This window comes from Nesoenas mayeri (assembly GCF_963082525.1).
Source record: "Nesoenas mayeri genome assembly, chromosome: 1".
NCBI classification, from domain to species: domain Eukaryota; kingdom Metazoa; phylum Chordata; class Aves; order Columbiformes; family Columbidae; genus Nesoenas; species Nesoenas mayeri.
The window spans coordinates 212,458,292-212,479,976 of record NC_137541.1 but is presented as its reverse complement, the minus strand read 5'-3'; the positions used below and the strand labels follow the sequence as shown (position 1 = coordinate 212,479,976).

Below are 21,685 nucleotides of genomic sequence, written 5' to 3'. Positions count from 1 at the left end.
TTTTGTAGTTTGTGTCTTTATCTTGCAGCTCTCAGTAATCATGCTGGATGTTCTCTTTTTGTGTTGTCAGTTCTTTGTTTTCTGCCATGGACTCCTACAGCTCTCCCAGCTCCTGGTCTCCGGTTACCTGAAGAGCTCCATCTCAACCATTGAGAAACGATATGGCCTCTCCAGCCAGACCTCAGGGCTGCTTGCATCCTTCAATGAGGTGAGAACCAGTTTGATTCTCCTAGTCTACCTGGCCAACACTCTCCTCATGCTGCCGTCATTCCCTTGTGAGACCTCTTGGTCTGTGTGTCCTGCTGCAGGTTGGGAACACGTTGCTCATCGTCTTCATAAGCTACTTTGGGAGCCGAGTGCACAGACCTCGTTTCATCGGCTGCGGTGCCATCCTCGTCTCCTTGGCTGGGTTCCTCATGTCTCTCCCCCACTTCATAACTGGACCCTATGAGTATGACCGGTCTGTTGCCAGTAGGTACTCTAGGAACTAATTTCATGCCTTTTGGGATAGAAAAAGGAAATTACCTTCCCTTGAGGGGTGCAGACCTGCAAGCTGTAGGTTTATTCTCAAGGATCATCTCAGTCCTGAGAGGCAACAGCCGATGATGGGAATAAGAGTCAGAGGACAGCTGAAACCATGGGTGAGGGCATGAAAACCATCACAACATGGGCTCTGCCTTTGATTCCCCTTGTCTTCTGCATATCCATGCAGTAGACAGTGACTAGGTAGCAGGAAAGTCTTCTCCAACCATCAGACCTCTTATCTTCTATGAGCTGAGGCAAGGTGTCCTCATGCACTTGAACTGCTTCCTGATTTTCATAACATAGGTAAGAAAAGGTCTCATGAACTCCATAGCCCTTTACAGGAAGGAAACAAGAGATATGGGAAGTAGCTTAATTCAACCCAACAGAGAAGTTTTGGGGTGAAACACTGTTGTTTGCAATGAGGAAAAGTTGGTTTCACACCTAACTTCTGCTTGAGGGGCACCTCACCTGTCTTCCCATCTCCCTGAGCTGTCTTTGAGGTTCTAGATTCCATCAGCAAAAAACAACCTCTTGTGAAAGAAACTTGAAGGTGTAAATCACTCATGGAGGAGCAGGCCAGGGTGGATTTGGGATTTTCTCACTGAAAGAAGGTCAACGGATGAGAAAAGAAAGAAAGGAGAAAAACCATTTTCTCATTACCTTCACCAGTTCTGCCACAAAGCTCCAGCAAATCTTCTAGAAACCTCCACTAAACAGCATTTCTCTTGCTCATCAGAGAGCACAGCTGATTCACTCAGCTGCAGACACCAAAGGAAGAATAAATAGGTGAAAAAATTGCAATCAGGGGACAGGTGCTTTGGAAACTTTGGAAACAATTAACCAATTGTTTTGGAAAACAAATAACCAATTGTTTCCAAACTTTGGAAACAATTAACCATGCATTTCAGGAGTGCTGGTGGCCCTGTGTCCAGCACTCAGAGTTGTGTATGATTTGGGGACATGACCATGGAAACTCTGCTGTAAACATCCCCTCCCCCAGTATTTTAAGGAAGATGAGACTGCTAGAATCAGCACTTCCACTTAGGCAGCTTTGTGATCCATTTCTGGGTAAAATGAGTTCTTATTTCCTGAATAGCTATTCGTGAAATCTGCAGTTTTGCTCATTTTATCACAAAAAATCTATCGGAAGTCCTGCAAGTTATCTCAGCTTTGCTTTTACCATGGAGGTGGCTTTTCATAGCACATGCATCCATCTCTCTGTGAACACCTATGCAATAATATTTGCACTTTTTTTGCATTTTCTTCCATTTCACATCTACTGGGCGCACATCTACATGCTTGCTGCTATCTTAGGGGAGTTCTTTCTCCAGACTAAGCTCCTTAAACCTCTTCTCCTTGTCACCTCAGGCATGTTCAGCAACACCACCGACCTGTGCCAGCCTGGAGTCTTGGGGTCCTGGGGGAACCTCAGTGGTGCCGACTGCACCCCACACGCTGCCAAGGAGAACCACGAGGTTCTCCTGGTCATGTTCATCGCCCAGGTGCTGTTGGGCGTCGGTGGTGTCCCCATCCAACCCTTCGGGATCTCCTACATCGATGACTTCGCCAGTGAGAGGAACTCCCCACTCTATTTGGGTAAGGCTGGGGGTGTTGTGGGGAGAGGGGAAACCAGAATTACTCATCTACAGGAAGGCCAGACAATATTAATTTGTGCTAATGAGAGCAGAGCTTGCCATAGCCCTTCTGCACCAGCCAGTGCTGGGAAGGTATCTGCAAAGATGGTTTGTCTGTCTCAAGCTTGGACAGACTGCTGACAGACCAGCAGTGCTGGAAAATGTGATTTAGGGGAGATGCTGGGATCTTTGGCATGAGGGTGATAATAACCGTGTCCTCCTCCAAAAGGGCTTGAACAAAGAGGAAGAATCTGATCTCTGTGTTCACAGGAGGCAGCTGTGGGCTCAAAATGCAGCAAGGAAGACTTTGTTTAGATGTAGAGAAAATTATAGGAAGCTAAAAAAGCAGGGTCGACCATTTGGGAGGTGGAAAGTATCCTTCAGGGGAGGGGGTGCTGCAGAACTGCTTGGGATGTCCCAGCGTGGTGGGATGGACAAGATGGTCCTTGTAGGTCCTTCTAGCCATTTTCAACCTATTATCTGTGATGGCATTTTGAACTGAACGGAACAGCAAGGGTGGCCCCAAACCAAGTCATTACTGTCTGAAGACTAGAAGTACCGCATCAAATTTTACTCTGGCAGATACTCCAAACCTCTGAACCATATTTGAAAGGATCACCTTTAAGACAGGAGTTTAATCTTACATGTGTTTATTTTTATCAGTAATTCACCTAGGAGAGTTTGCTGATAACTTTTATCTCCTTAACCTTGTAAAAGATCTTTGCATTTCCTGGATTTCTTACGCCAAGGGGCACATTTTGTTCCTGGATGTATTTCGATATTTCTGGGAGAATGAAGAAAAGTGGCAGGGAAGAGCTGAGTTTTGCAAAGCCTTCCCTGTGAAGGGAGCCTGGAAGGCATGGGGATTGATACCCTTTGAAAGGTGTGAGACAAGAAAACTGCCAGGGAAGTAGCCTGGAGGCAGATGGGGTGGACCCTGATCCTGCCTCAAGGCATCTCCTGTCCCCTCCTGGTCCATTCATGGATGACTGAGCCTCTCTCTGCTCTCGCCCCTCTGCAGGGATCTTGTTCTCCTTCACCGTCATCGGCCCGGGGGTGGCCTTCATGCTGGGCTCTGCCATGCTGCGTTTTTATGTCGACATTGACAAAGTCACCAGAGGTGAGTGAACACACCCCTGGAGACCCATCAGCATCCTCCTCCCTGCATCCCGTTTACTGAGCCAGCAGTGGTCCAGCCCCTCTCCGAGCATCCTGGCCCCAGGGGATGAAGGTGCATCCTCAGGCTGGACGTGAGGAAGAGATTTTTGACCATGAGGGTGGTGAGAGCCTGGTCCAGGTTGGCCAGAGAGGTGGTGGATGAACCATCCCTGGAGACTGATGCTCAGTTCCTCTAAGTCATCTTCTGCAGAGGGACGTTGAATGAGAAATGTGCCCAAGCATCCTGAACTGGAGAACACCCAGTTTCAGAGCTGTCTTCAGCCTGCTGGGGAAAGCAAGCAAGCTGTGGCAGCTTAATGATAAATCTGATTTAACCTCACATTTTCCTAGAAAACAAAACAAAACAAAACAAAACTTAGTGTTTATTCAGGAAGGCATTTAAAATCCCAATTTGCTGAACACAACACGCAGGGAGGAGATTATCAAATGTCTTTACCCTATCACTTGTTACTTCCAGAGGTGGGAGATCAGATGTGGCAGTATCCACGGTACCAAAATCTGGTAAACTGACTGCAGCGTTAATTGCACCCCCCAGCAAGAATATCTCCTTTATGTTAAAAATCACAGTTAAGGAAGAGGTTTCTGGGAGGACTCATTTCTTGGGCTTCCTTGTTAATGCTATCTAACCACAGGTATCCCCTTTTTCTGTAGAAACGTTTCTTGTTTCAGACTCACCCTGTTGTGAATTAGCATCTTGGCTTCGGCATATCTCATTTTATTTATGCCAAATACCCTTCCGACAGAAAATATTATCTTTGGCAGAATGCCCTGAGGATGACAGGAGAGGAGGCTGGGAAAACTGCATGAAGACACTCAGGAGAAAGGGATATAATCTTTATTAAAGCATCTTTAAAGATCATTTTCTTTCATTGAGCTGCAAACCAGGCACTGGCTGATGGACCAGACTGGTGGGCAGAGCTTCAGAGTCCAAGTCCTGCTGTGAACAGGATGCCGAAAGTTAACTGGAGTTAACTCTATTTTGATATTAAGATTTTTCTTTCTGTCTTGACAGACAACATGCCCTAATCCCCTTGAGTGGGTATTTCCAAGGTTTTCCCCAACATGGGTGTCTGTTCTCTGAAAAAGCTGTGATGGGGATGCTTTTCTTTGACTTTCCAGCTCTAGGACATCCCTGTCCCAGTTGTGTTCATCCAAAGGGCTGAGTAGGGTTTTAGGCAATGTGATTTAGCACCATGGGATGAATCAAGTGCAGGTGCCACTCAGACCCCAAAACAGATGGTCGCCAGCTTGGGAGTCACCACTTCGGAGCACACCAACATCTAGAGTGACTGGGACCACCCATCACCATCCTTTGGTGTGCCGGGGTCCCTCTGTTCACCTTTGATTTGATGCCCATCTCTCCATTTGTGTTGCAGGTGAAGTCCAGCTCACGAACAAGGACCCACGGTGGGTGGGTGCCTGGTGGCTTGGTTTCCTGGTGGCAGCCAGTCTCGTGGCCCTGTCTGCAGTGCCTTATTTCTTCTTCCCACGGGAAATGCCAAAAGAGGTAGGAGAGGTGCTGCAGATCACTTTTGGCATTGCACACAAATACCTGGTGAATTTACACGCATGTTCCTTGCTCACCACCAGCTGCTACATCTGTGAGGAAAAGTGACTATGGAAGTGGTTGTGCAGTTTATATGAGGAGTTTTATGAGCAGCAGCTGAGGGACCTGGGGGGTTCAGCTGGAGAACAGGAGCTGAGGGGAGACCTTCTGATCTCTGAACTGCCTGAAAGGAGCTTGGAGCCAGGGGGGTCGGGCTCTGCTCCCCAGGAACAAGCGCCAGGAGCAGAGGAAACGGCCTCAAGTTGCGCCAGGGGAGGTTGAGGTTGGATGTGGGACCAATTTGTTCCCCAAAGGGCTGTGGGGCATTGGAACAGGCTGCCCAGGGCAGTGCTGGAGTCACCAGCCCTGGAGGGCTGGACAGACAGACATGAGGTTCTCGGGACATGGGGCAGTGCTGGGGTTGCAGTAAAGGTTGGACTTGATGATGTGGAGGGTCTTTTCCTACCAAAATGATTCTTCGATTCTATGATTCAATAGCTGCATCCCTATGTCAGACGTAAGCTGTGGTTTGTTCTCACCTCTGGAAGCATGCTCAGCAGAGACCAGTTTGCTTAGTGAAACCCAGCGTGGTGCATGCAACTTCATGGATGTGACAATTTCCTTGGTGGGGCGCTGAAATAGCTCTTGTGTGTTGATTCCTGTGCATAGGAACACACAGCACCAGACAAGTCCTGTGTGGGTTGAGGCCGTTCTCACAGCCACCCTCCTGGAGCACCTGGAGGTGGGACTCCGTGCCTTCCCTGCAGAGCAATGGTCCTGCTCCCTTTGCTGCTTCTTTAGGGAGCTGCCAGGAGATGATGTGCTGACTGTTTTTCTTCAGGAGGAGTCATGTGTGCCCAATGATGAAATCACCAAATTGGTCCCGGTTCACAGGAGATACGAATGAGGAGCCTTTCCTTACAAGTGGCTTGTACTCTGAGGATGTTTGAAATGCCACCTGCAGTGTTGCATCCAGCTCCGGGTCCTCAGCACAAGACACACATGGAGCTGCTGGGGAGGGGCCAGAGGAGCCTCAGGAATGATGCAAGGCTGGAACAGCTCTGCTGGGAGGACAGGCTGAGAGAGTTGGGGTGTTCAGCTGGAGAAGAGAAACTCCAGGGAGACCTTAGTGTGGCCTTTCCGGACTTAAAAGGGGCCCATAAGAAAGATGGGTACAGACTTTTGAGCAGGGCCTGTTGTGATAGGACAAGGGGTGATGGTTTTAAACTAAAGGAGGGAGATACAGGCCAGAGATGAGAAAGAAATTGTTGCCCTGAGGGTGGTGAGAGCCTGTCCCAGGTTGGCCAGAGAGGTGGTGGCTGAACCATCCCTGGAGACATCCCAGGCCAGGCTGGACGGGGCTCTGAGCAACCTGAGCTGGTGAAGATGTCCCTGCTCATGGCAGGGGGGGCACTGGGGAAGCTGGGAAGGTCCCTTCCACCCAAACTATTCTGCCATTCTATGAGACCAGAACGCAGTTTGTTTTGTTTCTGCTATGAAACCCACTTTTTGTCACTCATTGTCCATGTGTCTTGGGGTGAACTGCTGCTCCTGCAACCCGCCTAACCCACCATCTCACTATTTGCTGGCCAAAAGGATTTTAGACACTTTCCAACCCTGCCTCTGTAAAGTCCTCGGAGTCTTCTGGCAGGAAAAAAAGAAGCCTTTAGCAACCTGAACCCATAATTAGAAGCCAAACCAGCGTCTGCCTGTGGTTTGCTTGCAGGATGCTTGTCCCCAGCTCTTTCTGGAGCCCGCTGGAGGGACATGACTTGGTCTGTGTTCACTACCAGGGTTTTCACTTCTCTAGATCCCTCCTGGGTGCTTCAGTGCTCTCGCCACGATGTGAAACATCTTGTGAGCTCCCAAGCATTTTACCAGCTGCGGTCAGCGTTTTCTGCCGACCAGCGCGTCATGAGGAATTAAACAAAGCAAATTGTTCTTTTAGAGGAGGCATCACGCTACGGTTTTGCATGTTATTGTAGTTGCTGGGACGCGCTTATTAGGTGGAATTCTGCTCGTCTCGATGTCTTGGCCATGCTCCAGCCTGTTTAGTCATCTTTCACATGTATTTTACCTTGGAACGGTGTCGAAACTTTCGTGTTTAAACAAGTCCGTGCACTGTCTGGTGCAGAATAATTCTTCATTTCTCCTGTATTTCTGCAGGAATGAGTGATTTTGGGGGGAATTTTGGTTTTAACTGGCCTGGGAAAATCTGACCTGATGTACCAGTTGTATAAAGATCTACTCCTGGTTTATATATGCTGGCAGATTTGCAAAGGTGAGATGGTCTTGGGAGGCAGTGGGGTTGAAATTGCTCAGCACTTTGTGGGATGAGGGCGATACTGGATGCAACGTGCCTGATTTATCCTCCTGAAGCTCGGTTCACTTTAAAGTCGTTATGGATGATGTATATTAGCTGAACCTGCTCGGCGTGCAAGGGTGGCACACTATATCTTAGGGGAAATGTTCTTTATTAGGGCTGATGGGAATATTAACTTTATAAACGGCTCTTCAGAGAGAATAATGTACTTCAGACTAAAACAACCGCACTTTCTTTGCCAGTGCTACGCTCTGATCCATCTGAGCAGTTTTGAAGAGTTTAAGGAAGGAATGGTTGGATATTAATTAAAAAAACCCAGCAGGATGATGTCCTCCTGCTCTACTGGTTGCTATCTGTAGGGAATGTTTGCACGTGACTGAGCATCCATTTATCCCTTTGCAGCCCAGATCTTCTTGAATTGCTCCCCGTTTTACCATTTCCTCCAGAAAGCTTTAGGAAACTGTTTACATTAAAAAAATAATAAGAAGAAAATAATCTAAGAGATGGCAAAATTCTGCCCTCCTTGCAGGACAGGAGGTGGCAGGGCCAGTTGAGACAAGTGTCTGAGCTTGTGCCCATCCTATGGGGATATCAGCATTACCACCAGCAGCAAGGAGCCCTGCTTAAAAGCACTTAAAAAACCTCTTTAGAAGCTTTGCCAGATGCTGTTCTGGGTAAAACATCTGTCTGCTGTGGAAGCACTCAAAGCTTTGTAGGAAATGTGCTTCATCACAGGTGATTTTCTGTAGGTTTAGCAGAAATAAGATATGCATATAAATCACTCTTTCTTGCTTGTCCTTGGAGAAAGTCAGTGTTTGGCTAAGGGTATAAACAAAACTGCTTTTCCATTGTGAAGGGCAGCCCCTTTTTCTCCCCAGCGAGCTACAAGCAGCAGTTTCTCTAAGGTCACTGAATTACTGCACCCACCATTGAACTTAGAGCCATGGTTCCCCTCCAAAAGAGCATCAACCAGGAAAATATTGCAAAATGCTGCAGAAGGGTTGGGTAGAGACAGATATGCAGGAAGGAAATGTGTGTTTCCAGGCACAAAGCTCAGCGTTGGCAAAGTGTTGACCTCAATTTTTCCCTCCTCTTCCCCAGTCGGAGCAGATGCCCTTTCGTGGTAGGTCCCTAGTGGCACAATGGCCCATGGGGTGGCTCTAGGGTTGCCTCCAGTTTTCCTTTCACAGCACAGAGCAAATCTGTTTTTTCTGTGATATTAGGAATGATTTCTTCCCCAAAGGGCTGTGGGGCATTGGAACAGGCTGCCCAGGGCAGCGCTGGAGTCACCATCCCTGGAGGGCTGGACAGACGGACATGAGGTTCTCAGGACATGGGGCAGTGCCAGGGGTGGGTTATGGTTGGACTCGATGATCTTGAAGGTCTTTCCCAACCAAAATGATTCTGTGATTCTATAATTCTGTCTCTGAGACATTGCAGAGGGGAAGAGAGGGATGGGGTCAGCCTGGGGTTTTACAGCCCAGCTGGACATGGTGATAACCTGTGGGTCAACCTTGTCTAAGTACAGCTGCAGTTTCAAAGACTGTCAGCATTTCCTTGGCTGCCTTTGGTTTCAGGGTTTCTGCCTTTCCAAAGCAGGAAAAAAATCTACCAGCAGCAGAGCACCCACAAGCTGCAAGTACCTAAAGCATCAACTGGCCTTTTCCACTGGGTTAGTAAAGCCCTAGCAAAATGTTCTACCCACAGCAGATACCTCCAGGCACGGCAGCCATAAAAACACGTGAGAAAAGCATAGATCTGCTCTGTCCACAGAGAAGCCGAGGTGTTTCTGCACCACCAGCTGTGGGCTTTGTTTCTGGAGGACAACGAGGAATTTCAGGTGCCCCAGGCCAAGCTGTCCTTGTGTCACTTGCTGTCTGCAGACCCCTGTGACCACGCATGGTAGATGATGAGGCTGCCTCGGATTAACGTGTCCACACCAAGCTGTGGGTACGTTGCCCCTCTGCAGAGCCCACCCAACAAGATCCAAGGCACTATTTCTCATCTCTGATTCTCATCCTACCTTCGTCTGCCTTTCTTTCTCCTGCCTCACAACTCATCTGAGCCCTTGGTGGTTTCTCCAGAACAAGGACCATCCTCCTCAATGGGCATCATCCAGCAAATGCTGGATAACTGCACAACCCTCGATCTATCAGGAGAATTATTTACCTCTTCCCATCAGCCAAGATAAATCTAGATTATTTATTCTACAACCACATTCCAGCTTCACCTTTATTTGATAGCTTCTTCCTTTGAAGTTCCTGGAATGACTTGTGCACTTAATGTTAATATTAATGATAATGAGAGTTTGCTCTTTCAATCTTTTTTTTTTCATAAATCAATCACTGTGGACCCAGAACATTTTTATTTCTCTGCTTTGATGCTTGTCAGCAAGTTTCTAGCACCAAAGTATCCTGAGTAATCCTATTTGAGGGACAATCACAGCAAAGCTATGAAGTTGTCATGATCTCAGATCTAGGTGAAGACGTCCCTGCTCATGGAATGGAATTGGACTAGATGAGCCTGGAAGGTCCCTTCCAACCCAAACTATTTGATGATGCTATGAAACTGTCTCCAGTCAAGACCAGATTTTTTATATTAATTCCAGTTTAATCCTTCTTTCATGAGCCTGATCCATGTCTTGGGGTTCTTTCCCAGATTGTGGTGAACTACATCATTTGACTATATTCCAGTTGCTGAACAGCCAAAATTTAGCTTGTGCTTTACCATCTGTCCCTGGTGGTGTTGTATCCCTACCTGGGCTGATGTATTCCATCTGCTAACGGCTTTCCCCATGGATTTGCTTGGGCATGGTGTCTGCAGCTGGTAAATCACCTCCCTAGTCCCTGCAGCTGCGTGGGTGATGTGAAAAGGGGTTTGAAAAGGGGAAAGGTGCTCTCAGGAGCATCTCGAAAGCAGGAGCATTTCCCATCCTCAGAATTTCTCCTGTGCAAGAACTGTCTTGTACACTAAATCATCTCCTGGTTCAGGTTTCATGCTGTGACATCGCAAGGTCACGTAGAACCAAATGTCTCCCAAACGCCCTGACAAAGCCTGTCCTGTAATGTCAGCACATGTCGTCTGCAAACAGATGCCTTGTGAGAAAGCTCAGATGGATTTTATGGGAAGCAGGTCTACATGAACCAGTTGTGTCCAAGCCTTGGTGGCTCCTGTTCGCTGTCACACAATCCCCTCTGGATACCAGTCCATCTCTTCAGGTCTTTCCTCCCAAGTCTCCCTGTTAGGTGGTTTCCAAGAATTATTTTCCTGCATGTTTCAAAGCGTTGTTTAATCTTCAGTCTATAGTTTAGCTCTTAGTTTGTTTTTCTGCCCCTTATCCTGATTCAATATTTTTTCCTACTCCTTGTCATATTGGCGTGGTTATAGAGAACCTTCCTTTTGCAGGGTGAGGGACGATATCGTGTCTTCTACTGCCAAAGAGCTTCTCCATCCCAGGAGCTCTGCTCTTCACCCATCCCAGCCAACAGGCTGGTTTTCCCAGTGCTGCACCAGTCTGGATCTGGTCTCCAGCGGTGGTGCAGTGGGGTCTGCACTTCCTCAGCTCTCCTGGGAACACCATCCTTGGTTCTTCTCACTTCATATTGTATTTATTCCCTCCATGGTTGCACCATAGGCTTGTGCAGAGAGAGACCTGGAGCTATTTGCGGCCTTTCTGTACTTAAAAGTGGTGATAAGAAAGATGGGGACAGACTTTTGAGCAGGGCCTGTGATGACAGGACAAGGGGTGATGGTTTTAAACTAAAGGAGGGAGATTCAGGCCGGACATGAGGAAGAAATTGTTGCCCTGAGGGTGGTGAGAGCCTGTCCCAGGTTGGCCAGAGAGGTGGTGGATGAACCATCCCTGGAGACATCCCAGGCCAGGCTGGACGGGGCTCTGAGCAACCTGAGCTGCTGAAGATGTCCCTGCTCATGGCAGGGGGGGCTCTGGGGGAGCTGGGAAGGTCCTTCAACCCAAACCATCTGCGATTCTTTGATTCTGAGCACCAGAAACTTCAACCTGTATGTGTTGGTAAGGTGCTTTCTCTGCAGAGCCAGATAAATGCAGTGATGGGAAGCCGTATTTTATCCGGGCTGGAAAAAGCCTCTCATATGGGGTTGTTAATAGCAAGGTCATAAAATCCTAGAATCATCTCTAAACAGGCCATTCTTCCTTCCTATTTGCCATGAGAAATCATGATTTCCTGTCTCACGGCAATACTTATTTCCAGCAATATTGGTCTCCCTGCCTTCCTTCTAACTGCATTCACCTCTGTGTCTTACAGGGCTGCAAAATGTTCATGCACTGGTCAGATCACAGTTAAATGGCAACCCAGCTTCCCACCCAAACTATTCTATGATTCTATTTGTCATTCTCCACCTCTCATTCCCCTCTCCTGTCCTTCCTTGACATTGTTAACAGGGGAGGTGGAAGGGGCAAGGTCATCTCCTGTTGGGTGAGATGGAGAGGCTGGGAGAGTCTAGGAGATTAAATCCTTTGCAGAACAGAGGAGGTGGATTTCTGGGGACATTTCATGGTGAAGCTGGAGATACGTGAACCATGGGAGTACTCAGGGTGTGCAAAAACGCGGTAGCTCTGTGGTGGCCTTGCAAAGTGCAGCTGATAGGATTTTCTGCTGGGATGGTGGGGGACATGTCCCCTGTCATCTGTACGATATCTTCCGGTTTTAATTTAAATTGTCCTGCTGGATAGTTGGAGCAGACGTTTGGGGAAAGAGGGAAATGCCAAGCTGGACGACCAGCTCCATCCTGGAGGAGATGCGCATGTCAAAGCAGAGGGCCAAGAAGTCATAGAATCATAGACTAGTTTGTGTTGAAGGGACATTCCCAGCTCCCCCAGTGCCACCCCTGTCATGAGCAGGGACATCTTCACCAGCTCAGGTTGCTCAGAGCCCCGTCCAGCCTGGCCTGGGATGTCTCCAGGGATGGTTCATCCACCACCTCTCTGGCCAACCTGGGCCAGGCTCTCACCACCCTCAGTGTAAATATCCAGGGCAAACTGCATCTGTCTGGGCAGTACCTCAAACCACAGAGAACTGGCAACAACTAAGACTGGATTTTCATCCTGAAAAGCACACAGTGCATGGTATGAGGAGGGGGCTACAAGCACATAGAAACCTTGAATGAGATCGATTTGTGTCCTGGCTAGACATGTCCATCTCAAATATTAGGACATCACCGTTGCTGGTGGAGGTGGCATTGCTTGGCAAGGTCCAGGTAACACCTGTCTCTCCAGTCCTGGAGCAGGTCTGTGAGGAGGAGAATTTCCTGCAGGTTAAATGCAGCTGGGATCCCTCCTGCCCTATCCTGAGGATGCCCCATGGATGCTGGTGTTGCTCTCAGCTACATCATGGGATTGCACCAGTGTGACCAAGCATGCAAGGAGCCTCCTGTCCTTCACCAGGGTTGCTGGGGGCTTCCTGATCCATGGAGGGTATTTGCGGGATGTGCAAACATCTGATGGCTTTACCTGGGGTTGTCCCTAGGGGTCCCAGTGGACATTCCAGGTCCAGCACAGTGGGATGGTGCTGGGACATCATCTCAACCCTTCCGTGCAGGCAGAGACATTGTGCAATGGTGCTGGGGAAGTGAAAAATAGCTTCTCCGGTTTCTGTCTCGGGACAGCTTGCCTACGTTTCTATAAATCCTCCCACGTTGATTCAGCAGTGACCTGGTGCACTTCCAGCGCACACGGAAAGCTGAAATGAAAATAACCAACGGAGGAACTCTCTTAAAACGTCTGCTCCTATTCGGGTTATCCGTTAATGGGGAAAGGTTAAAGAGCGGGGACAGGGACATCTAAATCTATGTCTGGAAACCTTTGCTCCTGGGGCTGCGATGCCTCATGAAAGCCCCTAAATCAACGGCAGTCTGAAAATACAGGGTATCATTTGGGGAGCAATTAGGGACCAAGAGGCAGGGTGCGGTGGTGCCACTGGCACGTTGCAGGAATGGGCTGGTCCCTACATTTGGATTTTCCCCGGGGACCTTTGAAGAAGACAGGCAGAAACGGTGACTAAAAATAATCATCCCATTTTGGGTAAGCAAGGTGGTTATTTTAACACTTTAGGAAATAGGTTACCCGGTGGGACCCGCACTTGCTGGAAGAGACATAATGAAGTGTTTGTAGGGAGCGTGACCTTGTCAGGAGGAAAAGAATTCTTGTTTTCAAGCTATGAGGTTTTACATTCTTTTTGTTTAATATGAAAATAACTCCTCTGACCTTGTTTTTCACTGAGCTGGGAGCGCTGGGTTCTGCACAGCCAGAGGGAAACTCTGCGAGAAGCCTCAAATTAAGCAAGGAAATACCTCCCCGCCACAGAGCAGGTCATTTATCCCTCTTTTCCAGCAGCGTATTTGAATAAAACCAGACTGCCAGCACCTCTGGCTGCCCTTCTCACAGGTGCAATAGCAGGAGGATGAAAGCAGGAGCCGGGCAAGCTGCCTTTTCTGCAAAGCAAATCCCCGTCTGAGCCCTGCTCAATCACATCCAGTTTATTCGTGTCAATGGAGGTAAACAGAGTCTTTCCTCAGGTCTGGGTCTTTTTAAGGATGCTCTTCCTAATGAAAAGTGTGTGGGGAACTTCATCTTGCTCTTCCAAGAGCCATCCTGCCTCCTCCATCCCCACCACGAGGCTAAAAGTGATGGCGATAGATAAAATCACATTGCAAAAAACACGAATTGCAACAAGAACACATTCGCCGGTCGACAAGCACCAGGAAACTGAGTCCTCCGAGGAGTCATCCGAGAAATCCGAGAAATCAAAGCATGGGGGGCATTTTGCAAGACGCTTCCTCACTCTTGTTTTGGTTTGGTTTGTGTTTTCCATTGGCACGATGCTGCGGCAGACACTGGGATGGTGCTGAGCAACCAGCTCGTGTTGTGTTGCTTCGCCTACCGACTCGGCCTTGCCAAATCGCCCGCTCTGAGTAATGCTAAAATCCTCTGTGGCAGGAGTACAGCATCACTGGCAGGGCTGTAGCACCTCTGGTTGTAGAACCAGCACTGTTTTCCTTCCTTCCTGCATTGAGCAAGTAGGATTGGTGCCCGTCCATCCATAGCTCATTCCCCCAGTGTGTGAACACGCCTGCTTCATCCCCAAAGAATGCATTTCCTCATCCTTTCAGGCAGTAAAACGATTAAAAATCATATTACGGGGCCAATCCAGCGTGGGGAGAGAGTGTTTGAGAGCTTTGCTCCCTGTGCAGACGGCAGCTGCTCCTCGAGTGGGTGCTACGCCAGCAGATGTGCATGAAAATGTCCCATTTGCAAGGGTCACACTCCCACAGAGGCATCTAGGCTGGGGAATTTGGGGGGATTTGGGGCTTTTTTAGATTATTTTTGGATATGCAGACTCTCTGAAGTGCAAACAGCTGGGAGCTGAGGAAGCCACAGTCAGTAACAGCCTGAATGTAGGAAAATTGAGCAGTTTTAGAGCAGAGACCCTGTAGCCTAATTGAAAAGTGAAAGGAAGCCGGATTTTATCTTTGCATTTGAAAAATGTATTAAGCCACGAGCTCTACCCATAAAAACCATGAAAGGAGTTTCATCACTTTCGCCTTGCAGAGACTCTTCAAAAAGGGAATGTGGCATTCGCAACGTGGGACGTTTTGACCTCTCCGATGTTTAATAATCAGTCTCAATTTCAAAGGAAACTAGATCATTTTAGCCAAAGAGCTGTCCAGTTCTTCCTGTGAATCTAATTCCTGTTGAACGGGCTCGTTTGTCTGACTCATATTAAATTTGTGTCAAGAGTTGCAAGAGCTGATGTGGGATGTCAGAGATGAGGCTGCTGGCTCTGTCCTTCTGGCTAAAAATATGCCGTGGTTTTCCATGAAAACCGCTCTCCCACTGGACACTTTCTGCTATTAAGCATCTAGAGTATCACATCTAATCTAATTAATTCCTTCCATCCAGTGATTCCCCTAAAAGCCTGGCAGAAAAAACGGGGGTGGGAGGCACATCCAAAAAATCCTCCTTTTCCTTGGCTTGCTGTTGGGTTGTTGGACATTTGCCTTGAATATGAAGGCATCTAATGAGGCTGGGATGGACCTTAGATGTTGTTCCCCTAAATACAGGAAGAAAAAACAGGGGGAGCTGCAGGATCTGTCCCTTTCCATGGAGCATCACCAAGAAGGGAGAGGGTGTCCTTTCCATGCTGCTGCTGTCCAGCAGGAAAGATGTTCAGGGGGGAATTACCCCCTGTGGTGGGCACTGGGGAGGCCAAACCTCAAATTCTAAGCTCAGTTTTGGACCCCTCACACCAATAAAGGCCTTGAGAGCGAGTTGAGAGAAGGGAACGGAGCTTGTGAGGGGCTGGAGCACAAGTGTGATGGGAGCAGCTGAGGGACCTGGGGGATTCAGCTGGAGAACAGGAGCTGAGGGGAGACCTTCTGATCTCTGAACTGCCTGAAAGGAGCTTGGAGCCAGGGGGGTCGGGCTCTGCTCCCCAGGAACAAGCGCCAGGAGCAGAGGAAACGGCCTCAAGTTGCGCCAGGGGAGGCTGAGGTTGGATGTGGGAACAATTTCTTCCCCAAAGGGCTGTGGGGCATTGGAACAGGCTGCCCAGGGCAGTGCTGGAGTCACCATCCCTGGAGGGTTGGACAGACGGACATGAGGTTCTCAGGACATGGGGCAGGGACAGGGGTGGGGGAACGGTTGGACTTGATGATCTTGAGGGTCTTTTCCAACCAAAATGATTCTATGAATCTATGTAGCTAAAAACCAAGAGTTGCTAGAATGCAGCTGGGGTTTGCAGGAGTGTAGAGGGGCTGGGAGAGGTGAAGGGTCTGTGGCTGCTCCCCTTGCCCCCCAGTACATCCCTGGGTCAGCCCCTCTCAGCTTAGGAGGTGAAAACTATTTTACCTCCATCCCAAACCCCCTCCTTTCCAGGATCTTTTCCTCCTGCAATTGCTGGTGACAGGAGCAAAGGTGCCTGCACAGCAGCTTGTTACGGGACACGCGGAGATGCAGGAGAAATGCTCATCCTCTACCCAAAACCAGTGCCCAAACCTGCTTTTGGTTCAGGTTTAGCTGTATTAATATCTCTCCTTGGTTCCTGTGCCTGCTTCCCCAGCACACAGGGGGAAAACAGACCCTCTGGGGAAGAAAAGCATCTCCGTAAGGGTGTCTGTCTTTCCCGATGCAAAGACCTCCTGAATTTCCATATTTGTGTGAGTTCAGCACATGCTGTGCTGTACCCGGGTAATGGCCCAGCTCGGTATTTATGAAGTGTGATTTATTACTGTTGAAAAAGGGAGGAGAAGGTGGGCTTTACCCCTCAATGCATTTGCATGGCTGCTTTCAGCCCCATCGGAGACCTGACCGTGCACTCACAGAGCAGGAGTGGGAGGACGCCTGGACACAGACAGTGCTGGCCAAGCCTAGAAACATCACAAACTCCATCTGCAAGAAGCACGGGCTGCTGTCTGTCCTGATTTGGAAATAAGATTTTCCTTTCTTTCAGTAACACAGCTGTGGAAAAGAAGCGAGTTTGGTGGAAACTTTGGCATGGTCAGTGCAGTGACAACCTCTCCTCTGTCCCCAGGTGGTGAGTGGGAAGGAAAGCAGCAGCAAGAAGAGTGAGGATGTGCTTAGCCAGCTCAAGTCGAGATCTGAACACCTGCAAAACCTCTCCCTAGCCAAGTTCATCAAACGTGAGTGTCTGCATCCCCCCCCTCCTGCTTGGATGGGGTCTCTCTGCAGAAATGTTGGTCGTGGCAACGGGAAGGGTGGTAAGAAAAAGGGACGTTCCTCCCTGTGCTCAGCCTAACTCCTCCAAACTGGAGAGAGCCCAGTGGAGGGACACAAAGATGAGCATCTGGAGCATCTTTGTGATGAGGAGAGACTGGGAGAGCTGGGGCTGTTGAGCTGGAGAAGAGAAGCTGAGAGGGATGTGATCAATGGATCAATATGTCAGGGTGGGTGTCAGAGGATGGACCAGACTCTGTTCAGTGGTGCCCAGCGCCAGGGTGAGGGGCAACGGGCACAGACTGAAACACAGGAGGCTCCATGTGAACATGAGCAGAATCTTGTGTGCTGGGAGGTGCCAGAGCCTGGCCCAGGCTGCCCAGAGCGGGTGTGGAGTCTCCTTCTCTGAGACATTCAAACCACCTGGGATCCTGTGTGATCTGCTCTGTGACCCTGCGTGAGCAGGTGGGTTGGACTGGATGATCTCCAGAGATCACTTGAACCCCAACCATCCTGTGATTCTGTAAGTCCTAGGCAAGCCCTCAAGATGCAGCTTAGGCAAGCTGTTGGGTTTAATTAGATCTGCAGATCTCACCCTGGTCTGCTCACAGCAGATGCTTGCCATCACATCCAGACCACCCTGCTCCACCTCATGCTGACCGTAGCATCTGGGGTTGGTAGCTCTCAATGTTGAGTGGCTTTATGGCTCATTTGGGCAGTGGGAAGCAGAGATCGAGGTTTGAGTGATGAAAATCAGAGGCATGTGATCTTAATCCCATGCAATTAGCTTGTTTAGAAATGAGGAGGCTCCTTGTGCTGAAGGGAATCAGCTGAGCTTCAGTCCATGGACACTGCCACTGTGGCTTGTTTCTTTTCTCTTGAAGGAAATACTCTGCACTTTGGCAATTGCTTAAGAAAAATGACCCTCAGAAGTCAATCTATGCCAGCTTCCTCTGTATTTCCTGAACATTATCCCTTTAATTTATTGGAAATTCTCTGTTTTATTAAGGTCAGCGTAGGTCAGGCACAGCCAGACAAGCGTGGGCAGGTTTTTATTCTGCTCCTTGCACTGTTTGCTTGCCAGCCTAATGCTAAATTAGAGGAGCAAGTCAGGGGTTTATTCCTCCCCCAACCTTGTTGCACTGTCATTTAGAAAACCTGTCTGATGGAGGCGATTGCGTGGGAACAGATTTATAGCCCTCAGATGGGATTTTCACACCGACACTCTGCTCTTTGCCTTTGAATAATGAATAAAAACGAGCTGCTCGCCCCTGGGTGAAGAGAGGAGGAAATATCTCACCTCTACTTTAGCTGCAGGTTGGGCTGGGAGTTTGCACCGGGGCAGCTGTTGTCAGGGCTGCGGAAGCTGTGCTAATAAATCCGTAATTTCTGAGAATTTATCCCCTAAAAACCAGTTCTGAAAATAAAAACAATGAAATGTGTGTAGTTTTTGTCAGGAGAGCGATCTTGCTAAAATCACTGGAATTTCCAATACAAAACTGGTTTTAGAGCCAGAACGTGGACAGTAGCGAGTGGGTGATGGTTTAGACGCAAACAATTTTGGGTTAAGTCTGAAAACCTTAGTGCTAGCACATCTGTGGGTCACTGGAAAGAGAATTCTGCCTCCCATTTTTTGATTCTTTTACTTATTTCTTTCTTATTTCTGTCACTGAGCATTTTTTCATCTCTATTTTTGCTGTTCTTCACTACATGATAGTTTATGAAAAAAGTGTTTGGAGATTTTCCAGCCTGAATCACACCGCAGTTTTATACCTTCTGTTGATGGGGCTGTGCTGTGAAATATTTGAGATATACCTGCTTGGTTTTTCTGATTTCATCTGGCATCTCTGCACACAGCGTGGGGAGCAAGAGATGGGCATTTAGGAGATGGGCAGTGCCAGTCCTCCCCCAGAAAAGACACAGATTCCTATAATAGTTTGTAAGAGAAATAGCAATGTGAATATTAATTTAGTCTTAAGTTCACAGATTTTTATTGCTTGTAAAAAACCATTATTTTTATGAGCAAGGAGCTAATGCTTATGCTGGAGATGGCTGTTGGCAAGAAGTGGCTTGTACCTCATTTGCTTGCTGGTCCATATGCATCTCGAGGGGAGCTTTCGCACATGGTCCCCTTCCCAGAGCTGCCTGATGCTTTGGTGTTGTCCATGGGACAGGCAGACCCATCACTGTTCAATGTTGATGGCTATGGGTCCGCTGTTCACTGATGGGTGTGGGTCCCCTGTTAAGTGTGAGATGAAGGTCACTGATGACTATGGGTCCCCTGTTAGGCGTTAGGATGAAGGTCATTGATGGCTGTGGGTTTCCTGTTCAGGGTGGGCTAAAGGTTGGTGATGACTTCAAGTCCCATGTTCAGGGTGGGACGAAGGAAAGCATTAGGATGCCACGTGAAAGGAGGTTGTAGCATGCAGGGTGTTGATCTCTTCTCCCCAGTAGCAAGTGATAGGATGAGAGGAAATGGCCTCAAGTTGTGCCAGGAGAGGTTTAGACTGGATATTAGGGAAAAATTCTTCACGGAAAGGGCTGTTGGGCATTGGAACAGGCTGCCCAGGGCAGTGATGGAGTCACTATCCCTGGAGGGGTTTAAAAAACGTTTAGATGAGGTTCTTAGAGACATGGCTTAGTGCTAGAGTTAGGTTACATTATAGTTGGACTTAATGATCCTGAGAGTGTCTTCCAACCAAAATAATTCTATGACTGGATGAAGCAGCGACTGCACAAGATCTCAGATTTTTTCCCTATGATGTTCTAGTCCTATTCATCCTGCATCCCTCGTAATACAGAGTCCTCCCTCTGGTTGAGGTCTTTAAACATACTTGAGGCATTTGAATAGCTCAAGTAGGTTGTAAAACGGGCATGGAGATGAGGGCTGTGCTTTGTTACTTGGCTCATCTGCAGGTCTTCACCCACTTTCAGCTAGAAGGTACTTTGCACCACCAGTGCGGGGTCTGCCCAAACAAAGCACTTGGGGCTTGGAGTCCATTGAGTCAACACTTGGAGGTGGCTTTTCGCTGGTGTTAAAACCTATTTCAGACTTTGTATATTCACATGGACTATTGCAGGATGGCTGCAAACTCAACCTGGGACCAGGAACACTTTGCCTGGGAGGAAGGCAGAGACCTTAGTGTGGCCCTTCTGGACTTAAAAGGGGCTGATAAGAAAGATGGGGACAGACTTTAGAGCAGGGCCTGTTGTGATGTGACAAGGGGTGATGGTTTTAAACTGAAGGAGGGAGATTCAGCACAGACATCAGAAGCTGTTTGTGCTGAGGGTGGTGAGAGCCTGTCCCAGGTTGGCCAGAGAGGTGGTGGATGAACCATCCCTGGAGACATCCCAGGCCAGGCTGAACGGGGCTCTGAGCAACCTGAGCTGGTGAAGATGTCCCTGCTCATGGCAGGGGGGGCACTGGGGGAGCTGGGAAGGTCCCTTCAACCCAAACTATTGTGTAGTTCTATGATTCTATGAATGCACCACCTACTCTTGGTAAGTGTCCCTTTGCCTGTCACCTGGAGGGAAGAGGGATGTCTTTCCCCAATGAGTGGTCAAAACGCAGCTCCTGCTCCAAACCTGTCCCAGGCCTGGAGAAACTCCAGATGAGAAAGACGATGAGTTCAGGCTGTGATTAAGAAATGTGTTTGAGGAAGATCCTTGGGCAGAATAAGACTGAAGAGTGTCTTTCAGGGTTCATAACTTTCTTAAGGGCTTGGCAGAGGCAAGTCTTAACTTACTAAACTGACCTGAAGGAGCAGGATGTTCAGAAATGCTGTTTAGTCACTTATTTCAGCTTAAATGATGCAAAATGCAGCATGATTATGGAGAAGGAAATGCGTTTTGTCATTTGTTCTGTTGCTTCAGTGCACATGGCGATAACTGAGAGCAAAATCAGGCTTGCGGGGATTTTTGCTGTTTATTTCATTGGGAAGAAAATGAGAATGGGTTAGAACCCATCCCATGAGATTCTTCACATTTTTCATTTCTCCGGAAGCCACTGGGCTTTATATGTTTCAGGGGCAAGGTGTGATGAGCCCAGAGCAGTTGGCAAAGCCCTGGGAACTCAGCCTCAAGGACGGGAAAGAGCTTTTCCATCCACACTCAGCAACAACAGGATGGAGCTGTGTACAGGATAAACACCCGGGCAAAGCACTGGGGACATTTCCAAACAATGAGGTTGATTATCCAAGAAGGGAGCTGGCTCCACGCGCTGGAGTTATTCAGAAGTAGGAAAGTCAAAGCACTGTGGGGAACGATCGCGGCCCTCGCACAGATGCTTTGCGTGACATTGAGTTGCACCTTCCTCCTCGTATGCACAACGTGCTCCTTTTGCAGGCATCAGACCTGCTCATAGTAATCAAAAAAGTAGGATTTAGCCAGGCTGAAGTCATTTCCATTGCTAATTTCTAGGCTTCTGTTGAAAACACTTGGGAGGATGTGCAGCTTCTGTTGCACATACTGGGAATTAATCCATTAAAGGTGATCTTCAAAGCAATTAAAACACTGGGCTTGTGACTTGTTTGTTTCTCTACGGTGCCTGAAGTTTCAAGGATATTTTTTAATTATTATTATTTTAAAGTTTCAGTTTGTTTTAGTGTCTGCCCAGCTTCCTCTCTGGAGCAGTAAGGAAGATTGAATTAACAATGAGACAGTGATTGCAAGGATGGCAATTCTGCTGCCTCCTACCATGAAGTGGGAGATCTGCTCGCTCTGGGAGCTTCATAGCCCTGATCTTGGGTGGCAAAAGGGGTGTAGTTTGA

At 48.3% G+C, this 21,685-nt stretch overlaps 1 protein-coding gene across 1 annotated transcript in view; it reads left to right on the top strand.

Moving 5' to 3' along the window:
- The window catches only part of SLCO2B1 (solute carrier organic anion transporter family member 2B1), a gene marked incomplete at both ends in the record, with an annotated part of 47,806 nt that overhangs the window by 12,363 nt on the left and 13,758 nt on the right, over window positions 1-21,685 (top strand). Inside the window, 6 exons of the mRNA XM_080357733.1 lie at window positions 71-208; window positions 309-471; window positions 1,894-2,121; window positions 3,181-3,279; window positions 4,715-4,845; window positions 16,774-16,882. Of these exons, the coding sequence (XP_080213859.1) occupies window positions 71-208; window positions 309-471; window positions 1,894-2,121; window positions 3,181-3,279; window positions 4,715-4,845; window positions 16,774-16,882 (868 nt within the window). The remainder of the gene's footprint in view (window positions 1-70; window positions 209-308; window positions 472-1,893; window positions 2,122-3,180; window positions 3,280-4,714; window positions 4,846-16,773; window positions 16,883-21,685) is intronic.